The sequence below is a fragment of the Lissotriton vulgaris genome, unplaced genomic scaffold (genome assembly GCF_964263255.1).
Source record: "Lissotriton vulgaris unplaced genomic scaffold, aLisVul1.2 SCAFFOLD_2213, whole genome shotgun sequence".
Lineage (NCBI taxonomy): Eukaryota > Metazoa > Chordata > Amphibia > Caudata > Salamandridae > Lissotriton > Lissotriton vulgaris.
In genome coordinates this window covers 205657-220962 of record NW_028245855.1, presented here as the reverse complement: position 1 = coordinate 220962, position 15306 = coordinate 205657, and the positions used below count along the sequence as shown (strand labels likewise).

The window sequence follows — 15306 nt, the reverse complement described above, 5'->3', positions numbered from 1 at the left end:
GAATGTTCTCTTTGAGGGTTTAAGCTGAAAGAAGCCTTGAACCACCCAAGTCAACTGTGGTCCCATGTATAGGTTGTCAACAAAAAGACCTCCAAGATTCTTCAGCATCCGAGCAAGTTTGGATCAAGAGGCACATATTGGGTTCAAAGTTATGGGCCACATGTCCACACAGTCTCCTCCCAACATTATTTTAGTTTTAGTTGGGTTATTATTAAACCATTGGTTGCCACCCATTCATCATAAAACATGAGCACTCTGAGAACAATTGTCTTGGGGATTCAGTAGATAGCTGCAATTTATATACTCATTATATTTATACACTTTTATGACCAACACGTCCAATAAAATCAGCGCTATTGATCGGCTCATGTCCTCCTCATACCTGAAGCTATCCCGTATGGGAAACATCCTTTACGACGCAACTTTTACCACGCAGTGACTTTACAACACAGGTTTTTCAACGCAAGTCATTACAACGAATTGCGCTGGGGGCGCTATAGGATAGGTAAGTTTAATTTACTATCCAACACCTTCCCTACTATCCACCGGGACTGGAGTTGTAATAGTAAATTAAACTATTCACTATCCAGCACCCCCCAACGCAAGTCATTGTAACGACTTGCGTTGAAAAACCTGCGTTGTAAAGGCATGCGTGGTAAAAGCATGCGTTGTAACAACGTACATCCGTCCCGTATGCCAGTTATCCCTTATCCAGTTTATCTGAGTGTGCAGACCCTGCCTGTGCCAGGTCCAGACAGTCCTCATGTTCTGCAATTGAGTAGGTGTGATTCACTGTTCATTCCATGACCTTAGAAGGCCGTGGTATGTGACAATTGAGTAAATAGACCTACACCAGAGTAGCTGTCTATAAGTAGTGCGTTATTTCTATTGGAGATTGGACGGGTGAAAGTTGGAGATATCAGAGGTGCCAACTTGGGTCTTCTTCAACAATGGGGGTAACATAGGCTAGTCTGAAAGCTAAAAAGAATTTCCCATGGGAGAGACCGTCATCAAGTGAGGGAGATGCTCAGCAACTAATAAAACTGTCGCCACACTCTTATAGTTTGTACAGAGAACATATCTGAGTGTGATCTTGAGCACCTTCTGGACAGTACTAGTTCTGAGAATTGTTTTGGAAGGCTGTTCACCTTTTTGAAATGTGGGAGCAGCTCCTGTCTCTTAGTGCCTCTTAATGGTATTGGTGAAGTAATTGGGTGTGCTGATAGTGATTGTTTGCTTTTCAAAGATGGTTCTGTTGTTGCTAGGTACTGTCCTATCCGGGGCGGCTCTGGGCAGGGAGCGTAGGTAGGGGGCCCCCGGTGGAACGCAGGCGCGGAGGCCAGTGAAGGTGGGGGGTCAGGATGGTTGGAAGTGGAACAGAGCCGGAGGCCGCCAAATCCCTGCCAGGAGCCGCCACGCAAATATGTATCCATCCTCAGAGGATTATAATATTAAGGATATACATTGGCGTGGCGGCCCCTGGGGTTTGGCGGCCCTGTGCAGGTGCAAAGCTTGCACATGCCTAAGGACGCCCCTGGTCCTATTAGAGAGCGAGTCCAACAGGTTAGCACCAGGCGAGCATGCAGAGGTCATCACTTGGTGGTGGATGAGAGACAGTGTGACTGCATAATGTAGCAAAGGTGTTGGAGAGGGCGCATTAGAATAGAGTTTACACGAGTAGTTTTGGAAATGCTAGGTTTACCTAGGTAACAGATTTGCTAGCTAGGGTTGCGGGCTAGTTGGCCTTTGAAAACAAACACCCAAGTAAGAAGTCAACCTTTCCTGGAATAGCAGAAGAGGAGGCTAGAGGGTCAAAAGACAGCAGCAGAAAGGATCATGAAGTAAACTGGATTAGACTGACCAACCCCTCTTACAGCAGGGCAGTCAGCAATATGGAATGCTGGATAAAGGTGTCACCCAGGAACAAGATCATTGAAGAGATTACATTCTCACTTAAAGATGCTCCAGGTCACAGGTGTCCAGCCTATGTCTGCGAGGACTATATGTAAGCTTTTCTGGAAATAGGCCTGATATATATTTATGATATTTTTTTTAACAAGTTTTATTGATTTTATAATATGTTCCAGGGTTTGAAATACCCCATGCAGCATAACTTCAAGATATTTCTTGAGGCTAACCATTGCACGCACACATTCATAACTTTCTATTCCGTATGTCAAATTAATTCTACCAGACTAACACACACTTTCTAGATTTGTCCATTGACTTTGCATTTCTTAGTTGCTGATTCCTGGCTTATGCCTTACAATCTGAGGGTCACTTACCAGCCAGCACAAATCTAAATGGAATGGAAACAAGAGCCAAACAAAACCGTTAACCATTCGTACTCTTGGGGTACAACAGTAGTTCAGTGTTTGTGAAGAAAGCCCCGGAGATTTTCGTAGTCCACAGTTATATATCTCTAGCGTCCTACTCCTCATTAGAGCTTCTAGATCTAGAGGTGTTACTTCCATGGTTCCATATCTCAGACTCCCAGGCCGATGAAAAGGAGGAGCTGGAGGAGGGGTGCAGAGCGAGTTGAGCCCATCCGTTTGTCTCCAGACTTGCTTTGAAACATTTAATCTGGTTGGAATTCATATAAAGTCAGTGGGTTTCCTAAAGAATTTTCATGGATCCAGCCCTGGCGACATGCATTGGCCTCTCCTAGTCTAAATTCATGATGGTCACATAAACCGAGGGCCAAAAAGTACATGGAAATATCTATTCAGACAGGCCCAGGAACACAACGGTTTCTGAAGTCTTGTAATGCCCCATTGGGTGGACTTTGAGTACAAAGATAACTTCTTTGTTTGGTTCCTCCTATGTAAAAGATGGGATGAAATCAACTGTACTTCAGTCACCTTAAGATGTGACGCTGGGACGGGAACGTGATGCAAGCTCACAGGGGCCATCACTGGGGTAGGATCCTCAAGAAAGGTCAGGAGACCGGGTCTAACATTCAGAGCGTCAATGGGGAGGAGCTTGGTCTAGGTACAGGGATACAACCAGGAAATATCATGACTTTCAAGGAGTTGGATGGTTCTCGAAAGTGTGCAAACTGTATGTTCAACAAAGGTATTTAACATGCATGTGGGGAGTATGTGCTCCAGGGCCTTTGATTTTTATCCAGGACGAGTAAGAGAAGTCACAAATCTCATTCAATTTCAACAGCTCTGCTCAACAGCCACCACCTCCACATCCACACACTCCCTTCCCTGCCTCTGTCGTACTTTACATGTTCAACCCTATATCGACTAGTGCTTTCAATCCTATCCCAATTTCTAACTGGTTCCTTGCCATCGCGGTGCATCCCAGGCCCCAATCCTTACTGTGCAACCCCACTTCCAGAATCCTCATGTCCTCTACACTCCGCTAATTGACCTTCCCCACCTTCTGGTAATTCCTGTTTCCCACTGACACCATCTGTGAATCCCACAGTTTAAAAGTGACATCCAGGAATCCCTCACTTCAGTTGCTTGGTGATGGCTGTTCACCACTGCTCCATTACCAGACTGCACTCCCCCGGTAATCCCAATTCCATGGTGAGTACTGTACTTCTTTTCATTAGGAGCTTCCTACTTCACCACAGCTATACTCATTGAAAAGTCTGGTTGACCAGGTACTGAATGGTCCCATGCATCCCTATTTTAAACCCAGTTTGTCTAATCTTTCCTCTGATAAAGCTCTCACTCTCGTGACTTTACAGTTATGCTGCTGTTAACAATAAACCCCTGTGACATGTTGGTTCCTGTGTTTCTGCCACCGTCTCCCAAGACGTCTTTCATTGGCCCTTTGATCCAATTAATTTAGTTACTTGGTGGCTTCCTCTGCCCTTCCATTGCCCTGTGAATGCCTCTTTTCCTCCACTTCCGGCTTTGTACAGCCCCTGGTGTTTCCCCATTAACCTCTTCTTTTGGATTAGTTTTCTTCACCTACCGATCTTTCCATTATGAGTCCTATCATTCAGCGATCACTCTATTTGATAATTTAGAGGTAACCCCTTGGTATTTATCACTCTGCCCGACACCTTACACCCACTGGGTTCCATCTGACTCAATGTTCTCTAATTTTTCAGGCAGTCATTCCGATGTTGTCCAAAGGACACCGGGCTCCTCAGCCACCAGTCCACCCGACTCCAGCCCTTCCTCCAGCACCCCCATCTGTGACGACAGTGAGGGGCCTCCAGACACTCCCTACCCAACTCCCAAAGGTGAGTAATTCAAGAGGTGGGGCGACTATGGGACATGTGCTAGATGCTTTGTGTTACTGGTCCTGTTCAAAACCACTGTAAAGTCTACTAATGGGCTCCCACTTTGATGTGTGACAAGGCAGAGGCACTCTTCAAACCAATCACTGCTTCCTTGCCCTGTTAAACTGGCATTAGCAAAGCCAATACCCTCCTTTGAAGGCCGGGCAGGGGCAACTCAGTTGCTGGGGAAAACCAGAAATAAAAGGTGTTTGGGGTGAGCTAATGGAAGCAATACAGGAATTGGGGGGCCGAATAGGATTGGAAGGTTGGCAGCAGCACCCAAAGTAGAGAAGATGAAAATACATACATTTCCATGGAGTTCTGAAAGAAAATGAAAAAAAATAGTTTCCTGAACGTAGTGTTTGGGCCAAAGTTAGGTAAGCGCTGGTTAAAAATAAGTTATTATAGTTCTTTTGTGGTGGAGGGAATGCTTTTGATAAAAGAGGGGGTAAGTAGTTTTTGATTTTGGGAGAAAACCTTTAGAGTGATTAACACAATGTTTTTTGTTAAGAGTTTTGAACGCTTTAATATTCTTTTTTATTGCAACTTAAAAAAAAAAATTTGAGCAACGTTATTTTCTATTCAGGAAATCAAATGGGCAGGATAGGTGAGGCATTAGTATATCCTTTGAAGCCCATTTCACAGTAAGATTAATATAGGTTACAGATGCATTTTTAAGTCATTAGTTAAAAAAAAACTTGAAGCGAGTAGAGAAGATGTCTCTGAGTGCAAGAGTTTGCATAATATTGCTTACTTTTTACAGTATGTCTCGGATCATGTTCCATAAAAAGGTCAGATTTCCTAACTATATCAGATTGATATCGACCTGGCCTCCATCGTCTGAGATTGCTATTCACAAAACTCTGAAACGAATCCCAGATTTGGTCATATTTCAATGCAGTGCATTTTGACAAGAAGAGGTATTGTGGCACCCTGCGACTTAAAAACAACGTGTAAGGAAAACCGCATAAAACCAGAAACCTCATGGAGACCAACAAATAGAGAAATCAACAAAACAAACAATTCCTTCCTAAGAAGTCGGATTTGATAATATAAGCCAAAATGAATAGTAAATAGTTTCACAATCATTACTCCAGTACCCTAAAAATTCTATGTCTGCATCAAATCCATTTCAGATCCAGAATTCTGAGATGGGCCTTGTTAATAGGCCTGCAGAAGTCTAGCTTGGACATTCGCTGCCGATAAAGTCCGACAGGAAAGGGAGTTCAGTTGTCCGGTAAGCTCGATTGATTATTCGAAGTACCTTATAATTGATCCTCTGCTTCGTTGGAAGTGAGCGCGGAAACATCTGGCCTCTGAAACATGATTGTATATGCAGTCGGCACTGACCGGTCTGATCACCATATTCTTCATTGTTTGCAGTATTTAAATCCTGGCCTCCTGCACTCCTAAGAACAGGGCATTCCCTTAGACTAGTTGGAAAACACATCAAGCCCCAATCACTTCTGCTTTTCCATTGGACCGATAAAAGTGGTTGGACTTTACACTGGAGCTGGAATTTGGAGAAGTAGGCCAACCATATCTTTTGCATCTGGAGCTCAAAGGAGAGATGGGAATCGAACAATACACTAATGCTTTTTTAGGCAACCAGAAATTGTCGGTGTGGGACCTGGCTGGATGGGCCAGACTAGGCTCAGCAAAAACGGAACATTGTCTGCATTGAAGCCAGAAGAGAGGACCAGGATGCGTATTAGTCCCCTGTGTATTTTAATGAGAAAATATGTAACACTGTTGCCACAAATCCTCAAATCTTGCCTGTCGGTGAGAAGAATAAGACTGAAGAGGTTTATGCGGTAGGCACGTAAGTGTGTGCTATTTAATAATGTTCACTGAATGGAGAGCTGCCCGGGCTATAGGTATTGGAGTGATTTGGTTGGAGCGTTCTTTCACAGTGATGTGCCTTTCTTAAGAGGAGATCAGGTGAGTTTTAGGAATAGTAATAAGAATGATGTTACTATAGTCTGCTTTTAGAGGAGCATGGCTTGAACAACTTTCTTTAGGTTTTGTTCCAGTAGCAGAGGTTTTATACCACAGGTGAGCATCGGCTGGTAATTGTCTTTTCTTGGCATCTTTTTAAAATGGGTGGGTGACTTCATAGAATGAGGTAATGCCTTCAGTGATGACTTTGCACGTTTCAAGGTATTCATAACATCCAACCAAGGAGAGTATCTGTTTTGTTGGGGTAGAATTGTAAGTGATGGATTTTGTCTGGAATCTTAACTAAATTGGAGATATCACTGGTGGAGACCATGTTATCATCCATCTATTGGTGATGTAATATACTAGAGTCCTTAATGATGTCTTCTTGTAGTTCAAGATGGTAAGTGAAGAAAACGGGTGCTAGAATAGACTCTTGGGGGATTTACCTTCATCTATTGTGATCACTAAGTGAAGTGGGTTTCAACCCAGCTCAAGACCTTGTCTTCGATACCCATGCAGACTCTTAAAGATTGTAATACGATGCAGTGATTGACAGTAACAAAAAGGCACCTATAGATCTAGGAGAATCTAAATGCAAGAGTCACCAATGTCAATGGTGCGTAAGGTATTGCTGATGATTTGCAGAACTAGTATTTTGTTGTTACACCCAGCTCTTAATCCAGACTGGAGATCATGCATGATATTTTTTATTGATAACCTGCTTCTGTTGGTTTCATAACACAACTCCAAATGGACTGATAAAAATGGAAGGTGATCCTGGATGGATGGTATGAAGTTCAACTGTGTCAGCAGATTTTTTTTTTTTTTTTTAAGGAGAGACTTTGTCCACTGTGGTCGCTCAGTGTCTTTTTTGCTAAGTTTGGTAGCCTCTGATCTGAGAAATGAGAAGAATGTTTACGTTTAGCAATAGTAATTAAAAGAATGGTTTAAGAAATTTCTTTTAACAGAGATATGTTGTTTGGTGATTTTTCGTTTTAATCAGTTCAAGTTTGGGGAATGACTAGAAAATAGATTAAGGAAAATTTAAACATGTGATAAACAAAACTGCAGATGTTTCAGACTCCTCAATCGCAAGGTTTTTTTCAAAGGTCCTGGAGTGAAACACAAAACCTACAACCCGTACAGTGTGACTACACAATAATGAATGCAGAGAAATGCTTAACTCTCCTAATTTCAGAGATCACTGAGAGCGGACTCTAGCTTATCTTGACAGATCGGGAGAAACTTTAATGGATGATGAAAAACACATCCAGGAAACTGACCAAAACACGTTTAGGACTGGGGTGGTACGGTAAAGCTCTTTACAAAATGTGGCATTTTAGGTTCCAATATACAGCTTGAGTTATCCTCCCAATCTGAACTATTGGATACATACTTTGCCATGGAGGTATGGCTAATGAGTCACTTTCTTGGGGTAAGAGCCGTGAGTAAGTCACCTCTCAAAGGGTCTTCCCCCCCGATCTAACTCTTATGTCCTCTCCTCAACTCCTTGTGTCTGTTGTGGGCGAGGGCTTCAAATTCAGAGAAGGAGGCACCAAGGTATTGTCTTTAGAAACAGAAATACATATTATTATGGGACTAAATGGTGAGGGGTGGGCTTACTACCTGCTGGGATATTTCAATACTTGTCTGCACAAGATCCCAGGGGCACTTTGCTTTCCCGTTGTGGCACTTTCACATTGGAAGCCAGAGGAAAAAGGAAGGTGTGATTTAATGCAGATGAATGGACGGTTGACTAGAATATTGATTGACAAGAACTTGCATACTAAGATATCAATAAATAGTGCTTAATTTTCATGGCATCAGTCCTTTGGTAAACAGTACTGCTCATCTATTCGTAGAAATGATGAATGTGGAGGTGGCAATAAAGAATTTGTGCTGGAGGAGTAAATGGAGAGTACTAAGTACCAGGCAGTTCATTGATTACCCAAGATGGAAATTGTAAATTGTTTCTCCACAGACTAACTATACCTTTCATTTTTTCCCAACACCTGCAGGTTCCCTGATTGCAGATTTCAATGCAGATGCAGGCCAAGAGGGGGTGATGCCCGCAAGTGTCCCAGTGACAGAAGATCCATGGAACCCCTTTGGACAGATGCCGCAGGAGTCCAAGCTTGTAGACGAGTGTCCACCTCCTCACCCGGCCCATCTGCCTGACCCACAGGTGTCTTGGGCTCCTACTGATGGTTTGGTGCAGGTGGATAACCTGGAGTTCATGGAAACCAAAGAGTCTGAGGCCTTTCCAGCAGCCCCCCTTCCTGAGGAGGCCGAGAGCATCATGGACCTTGGGGACACCGCAAACACTGATGGTGGTCCCACTGCTGTAGACAACAGCCAGAACCTTCTAGATCTTTGGCAAAGTGATGAAGCTGGTGGCTGGGCAGCGCCTTGCCCAGGAGAGCAGGAGACCAGTGCCTGGGCAGCACCCTGCCCGACAGAGCAGGAGACCGGCAGAGGGGTAGAGGAAGTCCCAGTACCCTTGACCACAGGGGAGCCCATGCAGATGACAGCCCTAGACAGCCTGGCGGGTGGGATGGATGATAACCTCCTGAACTTTGATGAGCTGCCTGAACCGCCAGCCACCTTCTGTGACTTGGAGCCCGAGGACGACCCTCAGAGTATCATCGACATTGAGGGGCCACATCAGATGACACTCAGTTACCAACATGCTTTGCAGGAAGCCTCCAGCTCCCATGAAATACCTGTGGTGTTGGTGGAGTTAGAAGAATCTCACATGATGACCAATGGCGAAACCCCACAGAAGGAAGGGGCTACGGTGAGCAACCCCTTGGTACCAGTGCACGTCACTAATGGAAAACATAAAAGTGATGGGTGAAATACTTGCATTATTGTAGACTAACGGTAATGGCTCAGGGCAGAGTTCCAGTCCATAGTTTTTTTGCTCACCCTGCGATTACAGATACCAACTATAAGCAACCCTACCTCTCTTAAATTGGGAACCTAAGCGACCCCAGACCGTTGTTTGCCTTTCTGGGCCTCCTGAATGAGCATGTTGAGGTCTTTGGCCCAGTGAGCACTGGTCCCAGGTCTGAGCACTGGTCCCAGTTCTGACCACATCATTTGACCTCAGGGTGTGTCTCTCTCAGAAAAACAAAAAGAGATGGATTGAATGCTTAAATTAATCTCGATCACTAGGCTTCACTCCAGTCCCCCTTTTTTGCTGACAGCGCTACTACAGGCCAGGACTAACAACCAAATCATCTTTGGTCCTTCTCCAGTAGAAACAGCCCAGCCCAAACAACTAAGTCATGAGTCCACTGAACTGTAACACAAGCTAACCCAGGCTGGTTGCACTGTCTCTGTACCCCGGAGCTGTATCTCTCCTACTCTGGGTGGGTGAGGCTGGTCCTACCTCCGTTACATTGCAGTGTCCACTTTGATTCCTTGTAGATGTAGTGTCTCAATTCTTTTCACCCTTCCATAGATCCCTCTGTCTGACACTTGCCGGGACTGTCTTTGTGGTCCTCACAGCAGTTCTTTGTCCCACACTTGAGGGGCTGGATGGAAGGGAGGGTTCAGCGGTAGGACCACTTTCCCTTTTGTAGAAGCTGTAACCACTAAAGCATTCTCTTTACTTTTTTCAGGTCAGTGAAGGCTACTTCAGCCAATCGCAAGATGATGAGTTTGCACAGTCAGACGAACTATCTGCTAAGGCCCCTCCAGTATTTTACAACAAGCCTCCAGGTAAGACATAGGCAACCATGCACATTTTGCAAAGTCCTACATATTGGCCGGGGTTGGTAGCTGGAAGCCTGCCTGCTGATGGGCTGGGTTGGGCCTACTAGACTGGAGCTGCCTTCTGGTGTTTTGTTTATGACTTTTAGGAGCTCAGGAATGTAATCCAGGTGGTATGAGTTGGGTGTTTGGTCAGGTGACGCTGGCTGTCTGAAGTGTCCATACGTTGCCTGGAAGAGAGTTATTCATGAAAGCCTTAGACAAAAGAGCGGGCAGCCATGTTGCAAACCCAGGAAACCCATTGCTTCATTGGATGCCCAGACGAACACGGACATATTTCTCTTGCTCAGGTTTTTACCTTGCATGTCTCTTGGATTGCTGCAAAACAGGATGTCATCTTATATGAACCCAAGGTTATCATTTAGGACATTCTTTATATATGTCACATGTCTAGACATGGTGGTTGACTGAGCCTCTGTAATGGGTGTCTGTGCCGAGTGATTTTTATCTGAGAAGGTATAGAGTAGTGGAAAGGTTAGTTTTACAAAAAGAAACTATTGTGATGGGAGGATGGCAGGCCTGCTACTTGGCTGTCCCCTTCCTTGATTTAACATCTTACAAACGCACAATGTTCCCACACAATAGTTAGGAGAGATAAATAACTGTGGAAATAGTCAGTAAACATACTACCTACACGGTGGCCTGGATTTGAAAGGGTTGCCTCTGGTCCCTATGATTATTGACTCCACATGTGGTTGAGAACAGTTTTTGGGGGGAAAACCGTATTGAAGAACTTAATTTATATGTGCCTACCTTGGTTATTGTGTGGCTGCAAATCCCACTTCGACTTCTAGCTACTGGTCCCACCACATTACCACTACATGCTGGTGATGGATGCATACCACCCATTATCTTTGACACCTAAAAAAATATATATATATCTTTAGTGGTCCTCGACACATAGCAACATAGTAGTCAGCATTGTCAAATGTTACATACTGATCAAATCTCAAAATGTGAATCCCCACTTCAATACCATGTCATCATTCAGTGTAGGATGGCAATATTCTCCCGGCTTGCCGGCTATCATCCTCTAGAATAACCATGCATGCATAGTATATTCCAAACCCATTTTCTTTGACACTTTCATTCAAAATGTAATCTTTGCAGTTGTGCCTGGGCACCTTCTGCCTACCATTTAATTTGTTGCAATTGAGATGAATACTAAAGCGCAGATTAATGGTGATTGAAGAGAGACGCATTTGCACCACACCAATATGCCGTTTTCATAAGGAACTTTGTAGTGCAGGAACTTTTAAAATAAAGTTGCACTGCTGGTGCCTCATGGTGACATTGCCTTGTCAAGAGCATCATTCTGTCTCAATACACTAACCCGTCTAATTCCACAGCTTTCCTGAGGCCTTTAATAAACCTGTAAGAGGGTTTTGCAGCGTAAATCTTTTCTGGAATCAAAATCTGTGCATTATTTCGTCATTGAGTGGGTGGGTCCAAAATTGTCTCATTGAGTTCTGTCTCTTTCTCTCTCTTTTTTTGTGGGTATCTTTGTGTCGGTGACCGTTTGGTGCGATGTCCTTCTTGCGTAATGTCAGACATAACCTGGAAGCCCATTTGCATGGTCATCATCTTTAGATTCTTTTCTCTGTTTTGAGTCTGGAAGCACAACCGAGAGAGCTCTGGAGCTGAAGAGAACAAAATAGTGTCATTGATGAAGGCATCGGAGAATCGGGATTAAAAAACATTTTTTTGTTGATGTATGTGAAGGGAGACCAGGAAAGCACACAAGAACACTGAAGCTGGAAAATTTCCACACAATGACCTCATCCGTGTGGGTCGTAGCATGAACAACAGGTATGGCGCATACCACTTCGGATATTTCCCAAAGTGCCGCCACAAGTTCAACCAGAAAGACAACCACAAGGTGTACTACCTTTGTCTGCCAAAGGATCACAGCTCAAAGGGGTTTGACATATGCTGAATTTCGACCGAAGACCCTGAAGATAAGGGAAAAGCAGAGGTTGGTACACTATGCAATGGCACAGTCTCGGTTCAAACATGCATTGCTCTAAGACCTGGGGCAATCGTGTGATGAGAACATGGGCACAAGGGGACGTCTCCATCGCTTAGTAGGTCTTCAAGATTGAGTAGAAGAAGGTACCGTAGAGGACCTCAAAGAAAAGTTTCACATGATAGTGCCAGGTAGTACAGTAGGGGTGCAGTGCACCCGAGATCCTCTAACTCAAAATCCTTAATGGCCACCCCAATGCATAAAACATGGGCGAAGAAGGGGAAGCTCAAGCATAAAGAACCCCAAGGGTCGGAGTCGAAAGAATCTGTTTTGAGGTAAACCCTTAGAACTAGCCTTGACTCCAAAAGCATTTTGGGAGCACAAGATGAGCAAGGAGTCTTATGAGAAGGAAACTTCAGCAGCAAAAAAGGCTGTGCCATAACAATGACCAAACAAAGACCATTTATGTCAAAAGAAACACCTCCTCGAGGCCGAATTGGAGAACCTGATGAAAAGGACAAAGGTATTTGACAACTAATTTAAAGACTTTCAATTCAGTTTGAATCCACAAAGAGAGAAAGCCAGGGAAAAAAAGCAAACTAAGCTGGTACATCTACCCATACCAAAGCCCGAAGAGGAACAAGAGGAGGAAATGTATGTGCATGAAGGAGAAACGGAAAAGGGCCAGTTTGCAAAAGAGACATTCCTAGGACTGGAAACAGAGGAGGGGTGGTAGGATCTAGACACTGTTTTGCTCAGAGGAAGAATTAAATACTTATTCCTTCCTCAATGCTCACCCCAACCCCTGCATCCCAATGACATGGTAGTGTACAATGCCCCATTCAAAAGAGCAGCTGGCAGATATGGAGTTGACTTGAAGGAAGACCAGATGGAATCATGATTCCTCTTGAAGATGCTGCCTCCCTCACAAAAAAAGAATCAGTTCCTTGCTATGTTCCCAGGTGTCGTAGAACATGGTGACTCTTCCCAGGATCCCACTAACATCCATTATAGTTCCCACAGTATGCAGAAGACTCAAACACACCTGCTGCCATGATTTAGAAAGTAAATGACTAGAAATGGTGGGATGCAAGACGGAAAGGTCAGCAGGCACTTAATGGGTTGTCACAAACTCAAACACGCTGCTCAATACCTCCCAGAGCAGTACAATAAGAGGGCGAAGGAACTGGTTCAAGGTGGCAAAACCATCTCCAATACATACCCAAAATCAGCATTAGACACAGCTGACACAGCCAGGAGACTGCTGTTCTCGGACACCACCTTAAGAAGGTATGCCTGGCTGAGAGTTTCTGGCTCAATGCAAGATATGGAATCTCTGATAAACATGCCAATTACAAGGGAGAGCCTCTTTGGAAAATCAGTGGACAAATCACTGCAAAGAATGAAGAAGGAGAACATGACTGTAGAGGTGATGGTCTTCTTTCAATTCAGATGTCCATTCTAGAGAGGTGTCACACCAAGAAAGAGAGCACCCACAAGGGAATGGGCACAAATCACCACCCTTCGTCTATTCTTTGTCACAGATTGATACACAGAGTGGACCAGCCAGGGCAGTGGCAGTACCTCACTACACCAAGAGAGTTCTTTCAAGGCAGGGCCAGAGGAAGAGGTACTGCCTCAAGGGGGGGGGACCCGTGAGAAATTGAATTACCAGTAGAGCTCTGCCAAGACAACAATAGTAGGGGGCAGGATCAGAGGATTTTCCCCTCCGACAAGTGGAGCCTAAACATTCTCCAATATACCTGTTCTATAGAACTGTTCTGAAAACCCCCATCAATCAGGCCAAATACCAAGACCTGCAGGTGGAAGACTGTTGCATCTGTAACAAGATGTCACAGATCTCTTAAATAAGAACGTGATAGAGAAAATGCCAACAAGAGAGAAGAACCATGGAGTGTACTCCGTTTCCTTCCTGGTTCCGAAACAGGACAGGACACAAATGCCCATCCTAAATTTATGGACGCTAAACAAGTTCATCAAAACACAAAAGTTCATAACAACCCTACCAGACGTTGTTCTGTCTGCAGAAAGAAGACTATATGGCAAACTGAGAGCTCAAAGTCTCATACCTGCAGACATGAGGTTTGTTGTAGACAAGGCACATTACCAGTTCATGGTACTGCTGTTTAGGATAAAATCTGCGCAGACTGTTTTTACAAAATGCCTCAGTGTAGTGCCAGCACACTTGGGAAAATGGTGATCCATGTATATACATGGACAATTGGCTGGTAATTGCAAAGTTGTTCAGGCTGTGCCAGGGCAGCATCAATATGGAGATAAAGATACTCCACAGACTAGGTTTTTCCCTGAACCAAGAGAAATCGTCTCTGTTCCATAGAGGGAGAACACGTTTCTAGGAGTAAGACTAAATTCCAGGGAAGACAAAGTCTTCCCAGTGGCAAAGAGGATCCAAGCACTGAGGGAACAAACTCTCTTTTATCAGAAGACCCAACCTCTGACAGTGAAGAAGCTAATAGGAACGATGGCATCTTGTATACCCCCCAATACTCCTTGCCACACTTCAACCTAGAGGTGGGAGGATCTAGTGGTTGTCACAGAAACAATACACATAGATACAGTGGTGAAACACAAACAACATCACAACAGTCATATATTTCAAACAGACCACTTCTACAGAGCCATCACAACGGATGCATCCGCACAGGGTCGGGGGCCCACATGAGAAAACGGAACACAAGGAGCCTATGGGGTCCGGAGGAGGTAGTGAAACACAAAACGTGTTTGAACTGAAAACATTCTTTTTAGCCTTAAAAGCCTTCCAGACTCGGGAGGGCAAATACATTTAAAATCCAGACGAAAAACATGCTCACCATTTTCTACCACAACAAATAGTTAAAACTGTCCACAGGACATATGGAGATAGGCCATGCAGTAAAAGCTAATACTAGTAGCCAGGGGTGTTGTGAACCCCCCCTTCTCCCCCTCCCCATACGCTTTAGCAGCTAAAGCGTGGGTGGAGTTCTTTGATCTGCCTCTTCTGTCTGCAGCGCGGCCGACAAAGGTCATAAATAACTCGAAAGAGTGGGTGTTTGGATGGCTGAGTGAGTGAAAGGACTGATGGATAGGTGTGTGAGTTAAAGGGTGTATGGATGAGTGAATGGGCGGATGGGTGAATGAATAAGTGAAAAGATGGATGTAACGATGAATTAGTGGCATAGTGAAAGGTAGGGTGGATGGATAAGCGGAAAAATGAATGAAAGGGTGAGAGGATGGATGAAAGGGTGAATGACTGAAAGAGTGGATATGTGGATGAATGAATGAAAAGATGGATGTAAGGATGGATGAGTAAAAGGGTGGGTGGATGTATGGATGGATAAACATGGGGATGGAT

The 15306-nt window shown here is 44.3% G+C and overlaps 1 protein-coding gene across 4 annotated transcripts in view; it reads left to right on the top strand.

Moving 5' to 3' along the window:
• DBN1 (drebrin 1) overlaps nt 1-15306 on the top strand; it is a 96123-nt gene that overhangs the window by 65653 nt on the left and 15164 nt on the right. For all 4 annotated transcript variants that reach the window (XM_086949174.1, XM_086949173.1, XM_086949172.1 and 1 more), the window contains 3 exons: nt 4076-4210; nt 8209-8987; nt 9817-9916. In XM_086949174.1, coding sequence (XP_086805300.1) covers nt 4076-4210; nt 8209-8987; nt 9817-9916 — 1014 coding nt within the window. The remainder of the gene's footprint in view (nt 1-4075; nt 4211-8208; nt 8988-9816; nt 9917-15306) is intronic.